The 20,220-nt window shown below is 41.6% G+C and overlaps 1 protein-coding gene and 2 pseudogenes across 1 annotated transcript in view; all 3 read right to left on the reverse strand.

Annotated features, from left to right (window-relative positions):
* The window catches only part of LOC109029413 (phosphatidylinositol 3,4,5-trisphosphate 3-phosphatase TPTE2), a 150,982-nt gene extending 131,151 nt beyond the window's left edge, over positions 1-19,831 (reverse strand). The window contains 6 exon segments of the mRNA XM_055359568.2: positions 4,404-4,547; positions 7,601-7,702; positions 13,771-13,850; positions 16,926-17,082; positions 18,381-18,539; positions 19,782-19,831. Of these exon segments, the coding sequence (XP_055215543.1) occupies positions 4,404-4,547; positions 7,601-7,634 (178 nt within the window). The 5' untranslated portion in view covers positions 7,635-7,702; positions 13,771-13,850; positions 16,926-17,082; positions 18,381-18,539; positions 19,782-19,831.
* Positions 8,428-9,900, reverse strand: LOC109029412 (steroid hormone receptor ERR1-like; annotated as a pseudogene).
* LOC129526134 (protein GOLM2-like) lies at positions 11,692-13,565 on the reverse strand (annotated as a pseudogene).
* Positions 19,832-20,220: the final 389 nt, after the last annotated feature.

A 20,220-nucleotide genomic window follows, 5' to 3' on the forward strand; every position in this document is an offset into this window, starting at 1 on the left:
ACCGATTCTTTTTGAGAAGGGCATAGTAGAGCACTGAACCAAATTCAGTCATTTTCACTTTGAATTATTGTTTCCACTTCTATGTATTATCAAAACTATTATTTCTTTTTCTGTCAGTACTTTAAGGCTCTTGTTCCCAGGCCATAATCTCATCTATAACAACAAACAGATCCTGTTACCTTTCAGTTAGCACATACCTAATAATCTTTACACTTCCCCTAATTTTCTCCACACTATACTTGCCCAAATAACAGAGCCCTTCTTTAGGGTTTTATGGTAATTTGAACTTATCTCACTGTTCTTCTTGGCTCATATTATAGCATATATTCCAGATACCATAGACAATATGTAAGAATTGAAAAGGTTTAAACCAACTAAAGAATAGAAACAAAAGTGTGATTAACATCCATCCTGACCTTCTTTCGCCACTGAAGCCTCTAAATTGAGAGTTACTCTAGGAAAGCATATCAAAAATAGCCTTAGACTAGCCATATGCAGAAGACTGAAATTGGACCCCCACCTTTGACCATATACAAAAATCAACTCAAGATGGATTAAAGGCTTAAATGTGAAACCTAAAACTATAAAAACCCTGAAGAAGATCTAGGAAATACCATTCTAGACAACAGCCCAGGCAAGGACTTCATGACAAAGTCAAAAAGCAACTGTAGGCCAGGTGCAGTGACTTACTCCTGTAATCCCAGCACTTTGGGAGGCCAAGGCAGGCAAATCACCTGAGATCAGGAGTTCAAGACCAGCCTGGCCAACATGGCAAAACCCCGTCTATATGAAAAATACAAAAAAATTAGCTGGGCATGGTGGCGGGCCCCTGTATCCCAGCTACTTGGGAGGCTGAGGCAGAAGAATCACTTAAGCCTGGGAGGCAGAGGATGCAGTAAGCTGAGATCGCCCCACTGTGCTCCCCTCCACAAAAAGAGCAAAAACTCTGTCTCAAAAAAAAAAAAAAAAGCAACTGTAATAAAAATAAAAATTGACAAGTGTGATCTAATAAAACTAATGAGCTTCTGCACAACAAAAGAAATTTCAATAAACAGACAACCTACAGAATGAGAGAAAATATCTGCAAACTATGCAACCAACAAAGGTCTAATATCCAGAATCTATAACTCAAACAACTGAAGAAGCAAAAACAATCAACCCTATTAAAAAATGGGCAAAGGACATGAACAGACGCTTCTCAAAAAAAGACATACACATGGTCTGCAAACATATGAAAAATGCTCAATGTCATGAATCATCCGGGAAATGCAAATCAAAACCACGAGATACCACTGCACACCAGTCTGAATGACTATTATTAAAAAATCGAAAACAACAGATGCTGGTGAGGTTGCAGAGGAAGGGGAATGCTTATACACTGTTGGTGGAAATGTAAATTAGTTCAGCCACTGTGGAAAGCAGTCTGGAGATTTCTCAAAGAACTTAAAACAGGACTACCATTCGACCCAGCAACTCCATTACTGGGTATATGCCCAAATGAATACAAATTATTCCATCATAAAGATACATGCATATGTATGTTCATTGCAGCACTATTCACAATAACAAAGACATGGAATAAATCTAGTTGCCCATGAATGGTGGATTTGATAAGGAAAATGGGGGACATATGCACCATGGAATACTATGCAGCTACAAAGATAATGAGATCATGGCCTTTGCTGCAACATGGATGGAGCTGGAGGCCATTATCCTATGTGAATTAATGCAGAAACAGAAAACCAAATACTGCATTCCTCACTTATAAGTGGGAGCTAAACACCAAGTACATATAGGCACAAAGAAGGGAACAACAGGCACTGGGGCCTATTTGAGGGGGGAGGGTGGGAGGAGAATGAATATTGGGAAACTACCTACAGGTATTATGCTGATTACCTGGGTGACAAAATTATCTGTACACCAAACCCCCATGACACTCAAGTTACCCATGTAACAAACTTGCACATGTACCCCTGAACCTAAAAGTTGGAAATAAAAAAAAATAGGAGGAAAACAAAAATTAGAGACACAAATGAGAGTTTTAAAAAGAAGACATAAATTAAAAAGTGAAAATTTAACTATTTAGAAATTAAATTTTCTCAGAAACCAGGTCAAATTTAAGATAAATTCCGTTGGAGTTTGATCACTCATAATTTTGATGCTCTTAAGTGTTTCACTGCTGATGACAATATACCACGAGTTCGTGCTTTCCTAGCACCCTGTTTGGTGGTTCCCAGATAATACATACTATCCTTGTTAATATTCTAAGATTTAAAATGTTCCAGTATAAAGTAAAATTTTGAAAAATAAAATGTTACTGTATACAACAGAAAATAGTTACAGAAACAAACTCCCTCACAATGTTGCTGTAGAAACAGGGATGATGATGGTGATGATACTTTACTGGTTAACCTCACTTACTCCTCACACCAATCTCATATAATGAGTACTATTATTATTATTCCCATCATTTTAGAGATGAAGGAAGTGAGGCTTGGAGAGATCAATTCTGTAACTCACTCAGGATCTTGAACTTCTAACCACTATGCTTCACTGACTCTCCTGAATAAAGTCACATTATTATATCTCAATACTGTTTTTTTCTTTCTTCTTTATTTATTTATTTATTTATTTATTTATTTTCTTGAGACAGAGTTTCACTCTGTCGCCCTGGCTAGAGTGCAGTGGTGCAATTTTGGCTGCAACCTCTGCCTCCTGGGTTCAAGTGATTCTCCTGCCTCAGCCTCCCAAGTAACTACGATTACAGGCATGAACCACTGTGCCCAGCCTAATACTTGGTTTTCAAATCAAGTTTTTAACCATGAGGACTTGGAACATCCAAGTTTCTTCAGATAATGAAATCCAAACATGTTGTAAAAGTAGACCAAATCTTTCCTTAATATCAGATATTTTGCAGAAGAGGAAACTAAGGCCCAGGTGCTTAAATAATTTCCTCAAAGGCAAATGGCCAATAATGGAAAGAGCTGGTACTCAGGTTGGTACAACTTAAAAAGGCGTTGGTCTTTTTACCTTACCCTGATACCTTCCAGAACACAGAACCATCCTTTAAGCAATACATACGTTATGTAATACACGAAACACAGTATGCTGTATTATTGCAGGTACAATATGAATATACAGGCTGGGTATGGTGGTTCATGCCTGTAATCCCAGCACTTTGGGAGGCCAAGGTGGACGGATTACCTGAGGTCAGGAGTTTGAGACCAGCCTGGTCAACACTGCGAAACCCCGTCTCTACTAAAAATACAAAAATTAGCTGGGTGTGGTGACACACGCCTGTAATCCCAGCTACTCGGCTTGGGATTGAGAATTGCTTGAACCCGGGAGGCGAAGGTTGCGGTGAGCCGAGATCATGCCACTGCACTCCAGCCTGGGAGACAGAGAGAGAATCCCTCTCAAAAAACAAAAACAAAAATATGAATATACAAAATATTAAGAATTTGCTAAAAGAATCTGTAAGTCTCTAAAGTTTTCCTATAAAAAGCAACATTTATATTAATTATATTATTTACATATAAGACTAAATATTTCTGATATTTAAGCTTCTGTTCTACCTATTAATCCAACAAATAAAAGATTATCAAAAATTAAGATATTACAATGATACCACAACATTATAAAGGTTAAAATATGGACTACATTTTCCTAAGACTTATTCAGGCTCTTCCAACTTCTAGCTAATCTTACCCTAAAAGTGAATCAATCTTTTCTAATTCAAAATACTTCTATAAATTCAATTAAAATGTTTAACTGATGACAATATGGGTATCACAAAAAATAAATAGCATAGTAATACTGTTTTCCTTTTGATTTAGGAAGAGGTAACATCTCCAACAACCACCCAGTGAAGTAGATGATATTCTGTTGCCAGTTCAAAGCATCTATATTATGCAGGCAAAGATTTCCAAAGCCTACTATGTTTTTGCTTTGAGTTGCTCATACAAGTTCCCTGCACCTCATTAATGCAATGGTTTTATGACTAAAGGACACCAGCATGAGACTTTAAGAGTTGTAATGTTCTCCAAAATTGAAGTATAATCTCATACCCCTTATTTAATACATAGAAGATTCACCAAGTAATAACCTGTTGAGCGATTAGAAAACTGCAGTCATTTGCAGTTCTCAGTCCTTTTATGTCATAGAAATTCATGATGCATTTTTGCCATATGGTTTTACTTTTTCATTTTCCTTATCAAGCATCTAAAAATAAGTGAAATTCTAACGTCTTTTTAAAAAAACCTTGTCAGATTTCTTTTAGGACACCATGAAGATATCTACAAAGTGTTTCAAAATTCATGTAAGTATCTACACTCTGAAAGTGAATATCTGGCAGAAATAATTTCAATCAATAAATTTTATAACCCCCTGAAATTAACATTTACCTGCTTCACTGTTAACTGCGAACTCCCACAGTTTCCCCTCCTTTGTCCATAGGATCAGCTCTTCAAACCCATTCTGAAGGGGTTGTTCATTGACTGTGGCTAACTCCTTAGCAAATTCCACATCCCAAAGTGAAGGTGATGTGTCTGTATAATAAAGACATTTTAAGTAAGAACACGTCAATGTAAATATCTTTCTTAAAAAAGTTATAACCAATCCTGAATTGATCATGTATTTTTCAGACCTTGACACTCACAATTAAATAGTATATAATAAAAAGTTACTGAGAGATAACTGCAAAAATTATATTAAAAATTATAACTACAATAATGGCAAGCTTAACTTTTGTTTTACAACAATGCCAGGTAATCACTGCCCCCTCTACTGGAAAGAAAAAAATTAATTTGTATTTTGTTTCAGGGTATTTTTATGAATGTGAATGTTTGTTGTACAATATGTGACTCTGGTTTTTAAAGTCTAGCCTGTTTATCTTTATTTTTAGTCTATCAAAATTAGTCACTAATGTACTACTGTTAACAACCAAAGAAGTTAAATTAACAGAATGATGATAAAACTGCCAATGAATACTGAGTACTTCCTCTGTGCTTAAATGCTTTTTATGCATTAGTGCATGTCATCCTCACAACCAACCCTATGAGTAACATATTATCATGTTGGCTAATTACCACCATCATATTACATGTTTCAATAACTTATTTACTTTTGAAACTTCAGATCATCTTTTGAGAATGAGCCATATTCCCACCAGTTACTGCTGCTGGGAACGTAAAATGGTACAATCACCTTGGAAAACAGTTTGATGGCTTCTTAAAAAGTTAAAAATATATCTATTGTTCAACATAGCCATTTGATTCCTGGATATTCACCCAAGAGATAAAACATGTCCACACAAAGATTTGTACACAAAAGTTAATGGCAGCTTTCTTTGTAATAGCCAAATATGGGTTGTAATCTGGAAACAACCCAAATGTCCACTAACAGGTGAATAAGTACAAAAATGTGATACATTCATACAATGGTATACTACTCAGTAACAAAATGTGTTACTAGTACATGTAACAGCATGGATGAATCTCAAATCATTATGCTGAGTGAAAGAAGCCAGATGCAAAGGAGTACATACTGTGTGAGTTCAGTTATGTACAATTCTAAAAGATGCAAACTAATCTATTGTAACAGTAGATCAATGGTTGCCTGCATACTGTGTGTGTGTGTGTGTGTGTGTGTGTGTGTGTGTGTGTATTGCAAATGGACACAAGGAAACTTTGGAGGGTCATGAAAAATGTTCAAAATTATAACTGGCAGTTTCATGGGTGTATATATTTGTCAAAACTAGTCAAGTTATATACTTTAAATATGTGCAGTTTGTTGCACACAAATCAGACCTTAATAAAGTTGTAAAAAGAAAATGAATAACAATATCTATCCCTTGGCTACCTTTTTCCCTATATTTTTATTCTTTAGTTATTTTTACCAACATTTTTGATCTTTCTTATTTTTTCTGTGTGATCTAACTTTTTAAAATAAATGAGGATGGGCCAGGCGTGCTGGCTCACGCCTGTAATCCCAAGACTTTGGGAGGCTGAGGAGGGGGGATCACAAGGTGAGGAGATCGAGACCATCCTGGCTAATGCGGTGAAAACCCGTCTCTACTAAAAATACAAAAAATTAGCGGGGCATGGTGGCAGGCGCCTGTAGTCCCAGCTACTCCGGAGGCTGAGGCAGGAGAATGGCATGAACCCAGGAGGTGGAGCTTGCAGTGAGCCAAGATCGTGCCACTGCACTCCAACCTAGGCGACAGAGCAAGATTCTGTCTCAAAAAAATAAATAAATAAATAAATAAATAAATAAATAAATAAATAAATATAAAAAATAAAATAAAATAAATGAGGATTGTATGGTTTGGTAATATACTTTTTTCACTGAATGCTTGCATCAGTATCCCATTTTATATATATATGTATCATAATCCCCTACTGTTGAATATTTTGATCATTTATATATTTTCTCTTTTAAATACTATCATGACAAATACCCTTGTATTTACACTTTTGCGCATATCTGTAATATTTCCTTAGAACAAATTCCTAGGAACACAATTTCTGGGTTAGAGGCATAGATTGCATATGATCTATCCTTCAGCTTACCTCTTTACTCACTCTTGCCAAGCCCACTAAAGCATATCAACAACTAGCTCATTTACTCTTCTGTAAATTGGTCCAATATTTCTGTTTATAAAATGTCTAGACTGCTAATTGAAGAAGTGTTGCTATATAAGTAATAGCTACAATACAACCAACCAAGTGATTGTTTTTATGACAAAAGAACTAAGGCAAGTAATTGCATGGTTTCCATTTGCAAAGCTTTTGCAGTATTAAATAAAAAGTATTACTAGGGGTATTTTTTGATTAATCTCCCTACCCTAATGCCCCCAGAATGTACATCACTTCCCTTTAACTCTATTTTTAAAATTCTGTGAACCACCATACCTATTCATTGTAGGCCTGACCCTATAAAGGCATGAATTGTTTACTTTGATATGGTGGAAACATAATTTTGGTAAACTACTACATCTTTTCCTAGTCATTGAGCAATTTCAAACAGAAGTCTTAAGAATTGTTGCACCTCGACAAGTGAACAACCTGTTTCTTTACCACTATTAAGTTTGAATTTTGACTAGAATCTGTTAGAGTTGTCGATATTGCTAGTTTTGGTCAGGTTTCTCCTGTGAAATGTTGCATTCTGTGAGACAGTGGGAAAACACATTTCATGTTTAGGTGCAATTAACAGTAGCCCTTCTGAAAAACAGGGTTAACAATCTTACATTTCCCCTTGTGATCAAAACCTTTTGTTTTTAGGGAGCAGGATAAGATTTAAAAGTGCTTTAAATCAGAAAACAAGAATTAGCTAGCTTACACATTCCACTGAATCGTGTGAAAAAAGACAAACGCATTTAAAATAAGTTGTAAGTCCAGCAAATATAAGCTTGATGGGTTCTTAACTAAGATGTTAAGTAATTACAAAGATTCATTTTTTTTTACAAACTTTTAAGCTATTTTAATAAAATGGCTATAGACCTCACTGTACTTCTATTTATCTGTGCATTAATAAAAACCTGTTAAAATTCCTTATTTAGTACTTCTGAAAAAGTCTAGTCAAATAAGATCACTAAAATTACCAGAAAAGCTTTGAAATACTGATTGCAGATTCATTTCAAAGTAGATTTAACACATTTCAGGATCTGGTGTTTAAATCATGAATGTCTTCACCAGCATCAACTCTGAAAATATAAAAATTTTAGTCAGTGCTGGCTGTAACAGTACTGGCATTACTTGAAAAAATAGAAATAAAAAATACATTGTCAATCATGCATTCCACAATTTTCTTTTTGAGCTCGATAGTATATATATTTTTTCTCATTAAAGATTCAAAACCAAAAGCGGTTTCTCTTTGCAGCAAATATACATTAAAATAGAGTCTCTGTACAGCCAAGGGCTCTGGGCCCTGGCTTGCCCCATGTCTCTGCGCCTCCCTGGCCAAACCCAAAAATAAATATAGTGTTATTGTTCTGCAGGGCATAGAGGCAGTGCTCTCCTACCCCCGAGGAGGCTGGGTGGGAGCTGATGGGGAAGCCCTGGCCACCCCAGGGGTCCAGGGGCTGGAGCCTGCTTGGAGTTATTGCTTCAAGGCCGGGCACTAATGCCCAATGCAAATGATGAGAGGAGGAGCAAAGGGAGCATGGGCCTTTGGTCTCCGAGTCCCACTCTGCTCTGAAGAGGCGGCAGGATTAAGCAGCAGCAAATGCATCACCCACTGGGAGACTGTGGCCTCCATCCGCTTCCCTCCCTGAGATAGGCTTCTGCCTCCCACACATCCCCTGCAGCCTCCTATGGCTTCGGCAAGGCCCCCTACACTCTTGGGGCACGCTATGGCTTGCAAGGGGCAGCACTGTGCCCAGAGCCTGGACACACGTTTCCAGCTTCTGACATCCCCTAGGAGGGGGGAGGGGAGGGAGTGGGGCCTGCTCCCAGGGGCTGATGGCATTGCCCTGGCCCTGCCAGCAGGCTGTGGCACTGCCCAGACCCCAGCTCCGCCCCAGCCCTTGGGGCTGACCCCATGCTAGGCAGGTCCTGCCAGAACCCCCACCAGTCCCACCCCTTGCCTCAGTCCATCATGGCCTCGAGCATCTCCAAGAACAGCTTGTGCATGGGCACCTTGCCCTCCAGCTTCACCCCATAGAAATGGGCCAGCACTTTGCCCGCTGTCTGGCAGAAGAGCGGTGGCGTGAGCAGCAGCCTGCCTGGCAGCTGCTCAGCACCCCCACAGGGGTCAGCCCGGCCGGCTTCGTACTCCAGCAGGGCCTCGTGCAGAGCTTCTGGCAGCTGCTCCACAGCCTCGGCATCTTCGATGTGCACAGAGTCTGAATTGGCAAGGGCCAGGGCCTTCAGTAGAACGTACTCCCCTCGCTCCAGCCGCAGGGCCTGCAGCCGCCGCACCAGTTGCAGCAGGGCAACCCCCAGTTCCCCCAGGCCAGCTGCCCGTGCCCCCTCTTCATCCAGGACTAAGTCCTCAGCGAAGGCCAGCTCATCCTGCAGTGGCAGTGAGCGCTGGGCCACACCTGGCACCAGCACCTCCATCCACACGTTGTGCAGTACTGACATCTGGTCAGACAGCGACAGCGATGAGAAGCCTGGGATGCTCTTGGCCCAGCTGATGGTGACCACGATCTCTCGGTCAAAGAGGTCACAGAGGGTAGCCACGGCTGGAAGGTGCCCATCAGGGCCAGCAGGGTCGGGCAAGGCATAGAGCTTCTCAGGCTCAACCACCATTAGATGAGACACCAGTGCATTCACTGGGCCTGTCGTCCGGGGGCCTCCAGCGACTGCCAGGGGCCCAGCAGGGAAGGGGCCCGGGAAGGGCAGCGGGTCCACCTCTGGTGCCACTTGTACTTCTCCCGCCCACCCCGGACGCGGTCCAGGCGCGCTCCCGCAGGCTCTTGGTGAAGCGGCAGGCCTGAGAGGCCTTGCGTCTCCGCTTGGTGATCTCACACTCGTTGGAAGCCAGACAGCTGTACTTGATGCTCCCCTGGATGGTCCTCTTGAAGAAGGCTTTGCAGTCCTCACAGGATGACACACCGTAGTGGTAGCTGGAGGCCACGTCCCCACAGACCAGGCAGAGGCGCTTGGACAGGGAGCTGAGCACTAGCTTCCCCCCGCCCTGCTCGCCAGGCCCAGCCCCTTCCCATCCTCCTCTTCCTTGTGGCCTGGGAGGCAGTGGGTGGGAGCTGGACCAGGGGCCAGGGCCACAGGAGGCTCGGGTCTCTGTCTCCGAGGAGCCCTTTGGACTGTCAGGCCTGGCCGGCTCTGCCATGATGTAGAGAGGCTCACTGCCCACCACCTGGCTGGACATGGCGCTGGTCACCTGACACGCGGCTGCCCTCCTGCCCCAGCATGCCGATCCCAGGCACACGGCGGGGGCCGCTCCACCTCCTCGCGACCGGCCTGCAGGTCCACTCTAATATTCCCGCTGTCGCAGACGCCGCCACCTCCCGGGGCGCCGCGCCCCAACCTCCAACCTGCGCACACCTTTGGGAAGTTGCCTAAAGTTGCTACGCCTCCCCGCAAGCCACGACGCCCGCGGGAGACCGCTACCAGGTTATCAGGAAGTAGGTGGGGAGAGCCAAGGAAGAGGAAGTTCTTCCCGGCCGTTGCGATGACCTTTGACCCAGAGAGGAGGGTGGCCCCAGGCCCCTTCGAGCGCCCCCACGTGGTCTTAGAGCCCCTTTCCCGACATAGAGCCTTCCCCGTCTTCCACCCCGGCCAGCCCCAGGGACTTCGGCAAACGAGGGATTGAACCCTGCCCCGGGGCGGGCTGGATCGGAGGCCCAACCCTGACCCGGGCCAGGACCCCCAGCCAGAGCCAGATCCTGCCCCAGGCCGGCCCACCAGAACTCGGACGCCGGATCCCGCCTGAACCCTAACCAGTCCGGCCCTCGACTGGGCCCCGTGGCCCAGACTGGCCCCAGAGCCGGACCCCGCCTGCAGCCCGCCCTGCCCTCCTCCCTGCTGCCTCATCACACAATTTAAAGAACTAAGTGGCCGGAAGCAGTGGCTCACGCCGGTAATCCCAGCAGGCCAAGGTGGGCGGATCACGAGGTCATGAGATCGAGACCATCCTGGCTAACACGGTGAAACCCCGTCTCTACTAAAAATACAAAAAAAACAAAAAATTAGCTGGGCGTGGTGGCGGGCACCTGTAGTCCCAGCTACTCGGGATGCTGAGGCAGGAAAATGGCATGAACCCGGAAGGCAGAGCTTGCAGTGAGCCAAGATCGCGCCACTGCACTCCAGCCTGGGCAACAGAGCAAGACTCCGTCTCAAAAAAAAAATAAAACAAAACAAAACAAAAAACTAAGATATGTAACTATAAATATTGTTATGTCTTTGCAGGTTATCTCAACTTCCATCAGGCCTCAGCTGAAAGCTCATCTGCCAAAACGCATCAGCACTCATGTAAAATAAAAGGAGTAGGGAGGTGACTTTGTACACATACTGTCCAGTGTTTGGCTTCCAGTTTCCCTCTTGTGTGTAACTATTCTAGGTATGACTCCTTGAGCATGAAATGAGGAGTAGATAGAACAGCACAGCTGTTGGGCTAACAAGAATTGGTGTGTAGACTGGGCACAGTGGCTCACCAGTGTAGTCCCAGCACTTTGGGAGGCCAAGGCAGGAGGATCACCAGAGGTCAGGAGTTCAAGACCAGCCTGGCCAACATGGTGAAACCCTGTCTCTATTAAATATACAATTATTAGCTCTCTATTAAAAATACAAAAATTAGGCTGGGTGTGGTGGCTCACGCCTGTAATCCCAGCACTTTGGGAGGCCGAGGCAGGTGGATCACGAGGTCAGGAGCTCAAGACCAGCCTGGCCAAGATGCTGAAACCCCATCTCTACTAAAAATACAAAAAAACTAGCCGGGCGTGGTGGCAGGCGCCTGTAATCCCAGCCACTCGGAAGGCTGAGGCAGAGAACTGCTTGAACCCAGGAGGCGGAGCTTGCAGTGAGCCGAGATGGCGCCACTGCACTCCAGCCTGGGGGACAGAGCGAGACTCGTCTAAAAAAAAATACAAAAATAAAAATACAAAAATTAGCTGGGCGTGGTGGCGGGTGCCTGTAATCCCAGCTACTTGGGAGGCTGAGGCAGGAGAATCACCTGAACCCAGGAGGCAGAGGTTGCAGTGAGCCAAGATTGTGCCATTGCACTCCAGCCTGGGCAACAAGACTAAAACTCTGTCTCAAAAAAAAAAAAAAAGAATCAGTGTATAAAAAGTTTTCTGCTGAATATCTGTTCTATTCTTACTATGGTTATGCTGTGCAACATATAACCTGTACAACCATTTTTTCTTGTTTATCTATTTGTGGAAATAAGTCAGCTCAATAAAATGTGAAATATACATTAGTTTGCTTTACATGCAAAGATTAGCTGTTTTTGGCTTAACTGTATCATAACCAAAAAAGTCTATGCCTTGATAATACAATATGAAAAAGTTCACATACGTACATGGGTACATTCCTTCATTAAAGTTTTTCCTTAATTCTATCTCAATGTATTTTTACAACTGATACAACTCATCTTTACAACAAAAGTCAGAAAGGACAAAATAGAAAATGATTTCATTTTACAGCACTTTAGGATTTCTGAAGTGTTCCTTTAGGACTTAAAGGACATCATTGAAATGTTGCTTTCCATAGTCTGCAGGATCCATTTGAAGCTCTCGTTCTTCATCATCTTGGACGTCTTCCACTCCACCATCACCATCTTCTTCCCCATTGTAAGCTAGCTCAGCCTGCTTGTCTGCCTCATACTCACCTACGTTACCATCATCCCCATTATAATCCACCAGTTTAGAGCCATGCTGCAGATCAAGAGGAGATTCATTCTCATCAAAGAAGTGGCCTTACTTCAATTTATGGAACTCACTGATTCTATCCTTGGTAGCCTGCTTTAGTATATCTGTTTGAATTCTAGGTTCACTGTCCAAGTTTGAGCCTGGAATTAAATGCTGAAGAGGACTGGAAGGCTTCTGTTTTGAAGTACCAGGGTTTCCATTGTGGTTTACCTGTGAATCTGGAGGCATATTTGGGGAGAGAGGTTGTCCAGTTGGAAGATGGGAGATTGCTTGATGAGTTTCATGTTGAAAAACTGAAATAGGAGGCTTCCTTAAAGCAGGGGGAAGATCATTGACTTTTGCTAGGTCACTCTTTTTTATTCCAGGCATCCCTGCATCACCACCTCTTTTGATTTGTTCTTTCCCATATAGAATATGATTGCTTGAGGGTTCTTCATTCTTATCTGCAACATTCTCAGCTACTTTTGGAATATTTTTAGGTACTACTTGATCGTTTATACCCAGTTCTTTTCTGTCATTTGATTGAATCTTGAGGGCCTCTTCCTTTTGTTCCTGTAAAAACTGGTCTACTAACTTTTTAATGTTTTCTTCATGCTGTGCTCTCAATTCCTTGATCTGCTGTCCACACTGAAAACTTTGATATTCTAACCTCTTCACAAGGTAAGTATTGTTCTTCCTATAGTCCTGAAGCTGGTCTTCTTGTCGAAGAAACTCCTGACGAAGCTCTCGGCAAGGTGCTCCTTTAAATGATGCATGTCTGCCATCTGATATGATATGTCGTTCTGTAGTTTAACTTTGTCATCCTCGCATCTCTTCCCCAGGCCCTGTCTGACCTGCAGCCGGCTGTTGAGGCGGCCCTAGTCGGCCTCCTTCTGGTGATCTGTTTCTTGTGCGTGTCCACCAACAGCAAGAGGTCCGAATTGCACTTTTCCAGCCGCTCGCGGGCCACTTCGGTGCGCCGGACCTGGCCCTGCAGCTCGGCCACCTCCTCCTGAAGCAGGACGTGGCAGGAAGAGATGCTCCAGCAGTTGAAGGTGAGGACGACGGTCACTACCAGCAGCACCACCAGCACGAGAGAAGGCAGGCGGCGAGCCGGCCGGTTGGCCCCGAAACCCACCATGAGGCCAAATCGGGCTGTACCCTAGAGGCCTCGCCGCAGACACCTGCAGGCAGAAGCCCAGGCCTCGGCTGGAGTTCCCCGGGGGACACGGCCCCAGGGCCGGCAGAGGGAGGAGGCGGGCTTATCGGCCTGCGGCGAGCCGGAGAAGGGGGCGGGGCAGCAAGCCGCAGGTCCCTCCCCGCTCCGCTCCCCAACTCAGGCCAAAACGCGTTCCGGAGGCTTTGAACCCCTCGATCCTGCACCTGCCCAAGGGAACAGGGAGAACCCAGCTGCCCGCGCCCCGAACCCAACACCTCCAATAGTGTTATTCTTAACAAACCTGTTTCAGGTGTGTCTTTAGTAACTGCCGTCAGGTCAAAAATATTAAGTCTTTTCCCCGTGAATATATTTTTCCTAAGTCTAAAAAAAAGAAAATAACATTTTAATGAATATATTTTAAACTGTCAACAAAAATGAGAAAATATCTTAAGTGAAATATTCTATGTAGAAATTAAAAATAATTCCACTGACCCACATCAAAAATCTTAGCTAAACTGACACATTTTTAGGACCAATAAACTAAAAACAGAAATGTGCACTTGAAGTTTTGCTTCATATACAACAAATTAGTTAAAGCAATTTAATTTCCAAAATACCTAATTGAAAAGATTAGCTTAATTTGCCATAATTTTTATTTTTTCCCATTTATATTAAGGTTTTAAAAACTCCATGTTGTGAAAAACTATAAAACTATGCTAAAATAGAAGCTGTTAAAGTCAACATTTGTCTTTAAGGGCAGAAAACACTGCAATGTTTAATTATAAATCATAATTATAAAAAATTGCATAGGCAAATCACAACATTCCCTTTCATAAAGCAATCATTCTGTAATTTTAAAATAATTATTAACTTTCTTTACATGACTATTTTAAATTAGCTATTGAAATTAATATCAGAGAGTTAATAGGTGACATTTTCTTGCACATTTGATAATCAACTGCTTTATGCATCAATTCATATATTTACTTGAATAAATCTACTGGCAGGTTAAAATCCAGTTTATATACTGGAGGGTTGGCCAGGCAAGGTGGCTCATGCCTGTAATCCCAGCACTTTGGGAGGCCGAGGTGGGTGGATCACCTGAGGTCAGGAGTTCGAGACCAGCCTGACCAACATGGTAAAACCCCATCTCTACTAAAAATACAAAAAAATTAGCCGGATGTGATGGCAAGTGCCTGTAATTCCAGCTGCTCAGGAGGCTGAGGCAAGAGAATCCCTTGAACCCAGGAGGCAGAGGTTGCAGTGAGCTGAGATTGTGCCACTGCACTCCAGGCTGGGCAATAAGAGAGAGACCCCATCTCAAAAAATAAAAATAAAAAATAAAGTGGGGGGTTAGTTTTAAAAATAATTTTGAGGCTGGGCGTGGTGGCTCATGCCTGTAATCCCAGCACTTTGGGAGGCCAAGGCAGGCAGATCACAAGGTCAGGAGTTCAAGACCAGCCTGGCCAGCATGGTGAAATCCTGTCTCTACTAAAAACACACAAAAAAATTAGCTGGGCATGGTGGCGCATGCCTGTAATCCTAGCTACTTGGGAGGCTGAGTCCCAGCTACTTGGGAGGCTAAGGCAGGAGAATCGCTTGACCCCAGGAGGTGGAGTTTGCAGTGAGCCGAGATCATGCCACTGCACTCCAGCCTGGGCGACAGAGCAAGACTCTGTCTAAAAAAAAAAAAAAATGAATTATTGTTTTTTTTATAAACTAAATTACTTCTCTCTACTGAACAGAAATAACTGGAAAAAATGCAAATACCATACGAATGTTAAATAACGTGATCTCAAACATATAATCTTTCCTCTAGCAGGTTCCCAAGTTATTTATAAACAAAGGCTTTTATGCTCCAGAACTCTCTTCACTGCCTTGCCTTCTTCTCCCTCAACTGCACGTCTGGCAAATAGGATGGTGGATTAAAGCAAGTCACAGCAGAGGGCGAATGTCTTGGTAAAGTACTGAATTTCAAAAGAGTAATGTACTATAAAGAAAGGGAATGGACATTTGCTGAGCACCTACTGTGTACCAGATCTATTCCTCAACAAAGCCATTTAAGCTAGGTTTCACTTTCAGCATTTTATAGCTGAGGAAACAGGTTGATGGAGGCTATAAAAGGTGCCCAGTCACAGAACAGTCAGTGGCAGTGCCAACATTCTGAGGCAGGCCAGTGTGAACTGTCAATCTCCGACAGAAGGAATCAGTCCAGGCCTGGGTTGTCTGGGGTTAACACCCCAGATCCTACCCGAGTCACAGCAGGGTGAACAACTTGGTGTCTCATCATTGCTTCCCCTTACTCCCTGGCTTTTTAACACACTGAAGGCAAAGAAACCCCTTTCCTATTTTAGCTTCTAATTTTAAAAATATTAAATATCAAATATAATATTAAAAATCAAATTATAATATACCATCCTAATGTAGTTGCACAGAATCATGTCCAAGATGAATGATTCAGTTAAATATTCTCGAGAATTAACCGACTCAGTTAAATATTATTAAGTAAAACTCCAAGTAGACCTCTCCTGTATTCAATAGTATGTAACAGACACTAAATCACTTTAAATTAGTAATTCAAATAATCTTCCAAAGTCACCATAACCTCTTGAACTTCCTGTGTTAACTGCTGACCACCTTTTCCAACTTTCCTGTATAAATCAGTAATTTAACACCTGGAAGGAGTTAACTCAAGTTTCTGATTTCAGTTAAATCCACAGAATACATAATGCATTGAAAACACTCCAGTTGTGAGCATATCCTGCCGTAAAGACAAGTTAATTTTTGCAGACCATGCCAAATATCTGGTTCCTCTTTCCCAGCTATCACTTTCAGGGTTTAAAGGTGAGAAAGAACAGAAACTTTATGCAAATAAATACAGAACAACTTTAGATTCTAAAATAACTATGTAAGGCATGGCTCAGCATCTTTAAGAACTTCAAATCAGTAAATTCAAATGGCCACAAATAATCTACCACTTTAAGGTACTATATAAACTTTTTTCCTCTTGCCTTTCCTTCTTTTCATTGATGGTGGGTTATTTCTCTAAGGTACACCAAAAGATAAGCACGTATTGAGATATAAAGGGGATATGAATACACAGTATTAGTCACTTATATTCAAAATGAAAAATAATGTTTCTCACAAAATACTTATTTGTTCAGAATTCAGTCAGCTCCTCTTATTCTAAATCAAAAGACCACTATTCATCATGGGTAGATGTGAAGCATGGCCCACTTTGATTTCAGGTATGGAAAACTGCAGGACTGGCTAAATCCAGCACATGGTTCCCTCTCTAGGAAGTGGTATACAGAGAGTAAGAACACAGATGTAAATGCATTCATAATGCTCAGATATCCAATAGCAATAATACACACACGCAATAAGGTAAAAGTCTACAGTTAAGGTAAAAACAAACTACACAAACAAAACCCAGCAGATTACAAAGCCTGATACCTTTTTGTAAGATCAACAGTCTTCTCCTGGCCAGGATAATTGTCATAGCCCTTGTCAAACTGAATCTGATGCTCTGGTCTTGAACGAACTCTAGCTGTAGCAGATCTGGCAACATTCATATCTGGCAACATTCATATCTGATATTATGTTACTGAAACTGAAATAATAAAAAGGTCAAGTGTATTAGAAATCTTAGCTACAGAACAGTAAAAACTTTCTTCAACAGGAGACTGATATCATTTAATTCTTATTTCATTTTTGTGTACTAATTATACAGCATAAAAATGTTTAAATAAAAAATGTCACCTATTAACATTCACATAACACAGAACATTACAATTCATGTTTACTTTCATCTTTTAAAGATGTTCTTCAGAAATCTTCATTTAAATCATAAGTGTCTCATGAAAAATTATTCAGAGAAAATGATAGGAAAGTAAAATCAGTATCTGTATACCTATCACCTACATTTGATAACTAAATTAAAACCAAGAGTTAGCCATATTTATTTGCTGCTTTGTATTTGTTCAAACACAAATAAAATGAGTCACTGAACTGACAGTCCAGATATCTATGTCTTCCTTTTTTAAAAAATTACTATTTCTTTTAGAGATAGGGTCTCACTCTATCGCCCAGGCTGGAGTGCAGTGGTGAGATCACAGCTCAATGCAGCTTCAAACCCTGGACTTAAACCTCCTGCCTCAGCCTCCAAAGTAGCTAGAACTACAGGCACAAGCCAGCTAATTTTTTTATGTTTTGTAGAGATGGGGTCTTGCTTTGTTGCTCAGGCTGGTCTCAAATTCCTGGCCTCAAGTGATCCTCTTGCCTCAGCCTCCCAAAGTGCTGGGATCATGGGCATGAGCCAGCACATATGGCCATTTCTTTTCACTTCTTGAAATAAATCTGGTACACATGCTCGTTGAGAACAACTGATTTAGATCACTCTACAAAATAAAGCAGTGTTACCACTTACTATAAAGTAGGCAGCAAGTAGTATAACATGGCATAAAATAATGAGAGACGAAGAGAATAAGTGGAAAGATGTCAGCTGATACATAAGAATAGGAGGAAAAAGAGAAGGAAACAGACCTGAAGATTATCATACTGTGCATAAAACCAACAAGCTACTTAACTGAAAAAAATTACTTTTCTCAGAGAAGCTACCTTATTCTGTTATTTATTTTTAATAACATTACTGAATTTACCATTTCTATTTTCATGGACAAGAAACTGTAACTTCCTAAAAGGAAACTTTATTCAACTGGTTTCTTAAAAACTATAGTCATACTTATGTCTTAAGTTTTAAAAAAAAATTGAATTGCTAAAATTATGCCATACATGCTATATACAAATTCCACTTATGTGGTATATACTATGTGTATTACCCACTAGCCACATGAAAATGGCCCATTTTGAGATATAAACATTACTGACTTAAAGGTTTGATTCACTCACCTAATTTTAGGTCTCTCTGCATCTCTCTGTGCCCTTGACTCTTCCTCATGGGGCTGGAGCTGCCTCAACAGCTCTGACTTGGTTATTTGCTTGTCAAAAGGGAGAGAATCTGCCACAGCAGATGCAGCTGCCACCAACTCAGGACTTAGGGACTCAATTCTGAAAAATAAAATGTAAAACAAATGAGAAATAAAAAAGAGAGATTGGCCAGGCGCAGTGGCTCACACCTGTAATCCCAGCACTTTGGGAAGCTGAGGCAGGTGGATCCCTTGAGGTCAGGAGTTTGAGACCAGCCTGGCCAACATGGTGAAACCTCGTTTCTACTAAAAATACAAAAATTAGCCGGGTGTGGTAGTGTGCACCTGTAGTGACAGCTACTCACTCGGGAGGCTGAGGCAAGAGAATTGCTTGAACCCAGGAGGTGGAAGTTGCAGTGAACCAAGATCATGCCACTGCACTCTAGCCTGGGAGACAGAGCGAGACTCCGTCTCAAAAAAAAAAAAGAAAGAAAGGAAAAAAAAAAAAGAAAGAAAGAAAAAAAAAAGAGAGATTGCTTATTATGCCATTAGTTCATTAGTTTAGTGAAAGGTAAAATGATTTTTGGGGGAAAACTTTGGTGTTCAAAAAAGTATTCAATTCAATTTCTGGCAAAAGCAAGAATTCTCAACTATTAGGTACCAGTTTTATATAAACTTTGAAATAAACTTTGAAATGTTAAATGTTAAAATTAATGGATATTTGCTGAAGTACAACACTAACTCAGAACAATATATTAAGGTGGAGGGGTGAGGGACAGATCAGCCTCAAAAATTATAAATTAGTGGAATTTTTAATTAAATGCTATTGTATTTCAAAAGCAGTATATATTGCAAGCAAATATTAAGGCAGGTTAACCAGTTCACAGAAGCTTTACTGGAACCAACCTAAAGGTCTATCACTAGAATAGAAAAACAAATTGTGATATATCCATACAATGGAAGAGTACTCAGCTCATGCCAACATGAATGACTTTCATAAACATTAGATCAAGTGAAAGAAGCTGGACACAAAGAATATAAAATACAAAAATTAGCTGGGCGTGGTGGCACGTGCTTGTAATCTCAGCTACTCCGGCGACATGAGAATCGCTTGAACCTAGGAGACGGAGGTTGCAGCGAGCCGAGACTGTACCACTGCACTCCAGCCTGGGCGACAGAGCTAGACTCTCTCTTAAAAATAAATAAATAAGTAAAATTCTGTATGATTCCTTTTATATCAAGTTCCAGAATAGGCAACACTAATCTGAGGTAAAAAAGAAAAAAAATCAAAACAGCAATTGCCTCAGGACAGATGGCTATTGACTGGGAAGGTGAAAATGAAAAACATAGTGTCTTGGTGAGTGTGTGGGTCACCGGGGCTTACCGTCTGTCAAAATCCTACAGCTGAGATTTGTACACTTTAATATATGTAAATTTTACCTGAAAAAAAAAGAGCCATAAATCATTATCAAGCAGGAGATAGAAACTGGGTGAAGGCATAGATGATACAAGAATGGCAAAATGTTGATGACTGTTGAAGCTGGGCAATGGTAGAAAGAGGTTATACCATTTTGTGTTCTTTGCATATGTTTCAAATTTTTCATAAGAAAAAGCTTTTAGCTGGGTGCGGTGGCTCACACCTGTAATCCCAGCACTTTGGGAGGCCAAGGTGGGTGGATCACTTGAGGTCAGGAGTTCGAGACCATCCTGGCTAACACAGTGTAACACCATCTCTACTAAAAAAAAAAATACCAAAAAATTAGCCAGGTGTGGTGGCACATGCCTGTAGTCCCAGCTACCTGGGAGGCTGAGGCAGGAGAATC

Source organism: Gorilla gorilla, chromosome 14 (assembly GCF_029281585.2).
Source record: "Gorilla gorilla gorilla isolate KB3781 chromosome 14, NHGRI_mGorGor1-v2.1_pri, whole genome shotgun sequence".
Classification (NCBI taxonomy): domain Eukaryota; kingdom Metazoa; phylum Chordata; class Mammalia; order Primates; family Hominidae; genus Gorilla; species Gorilla gorilla.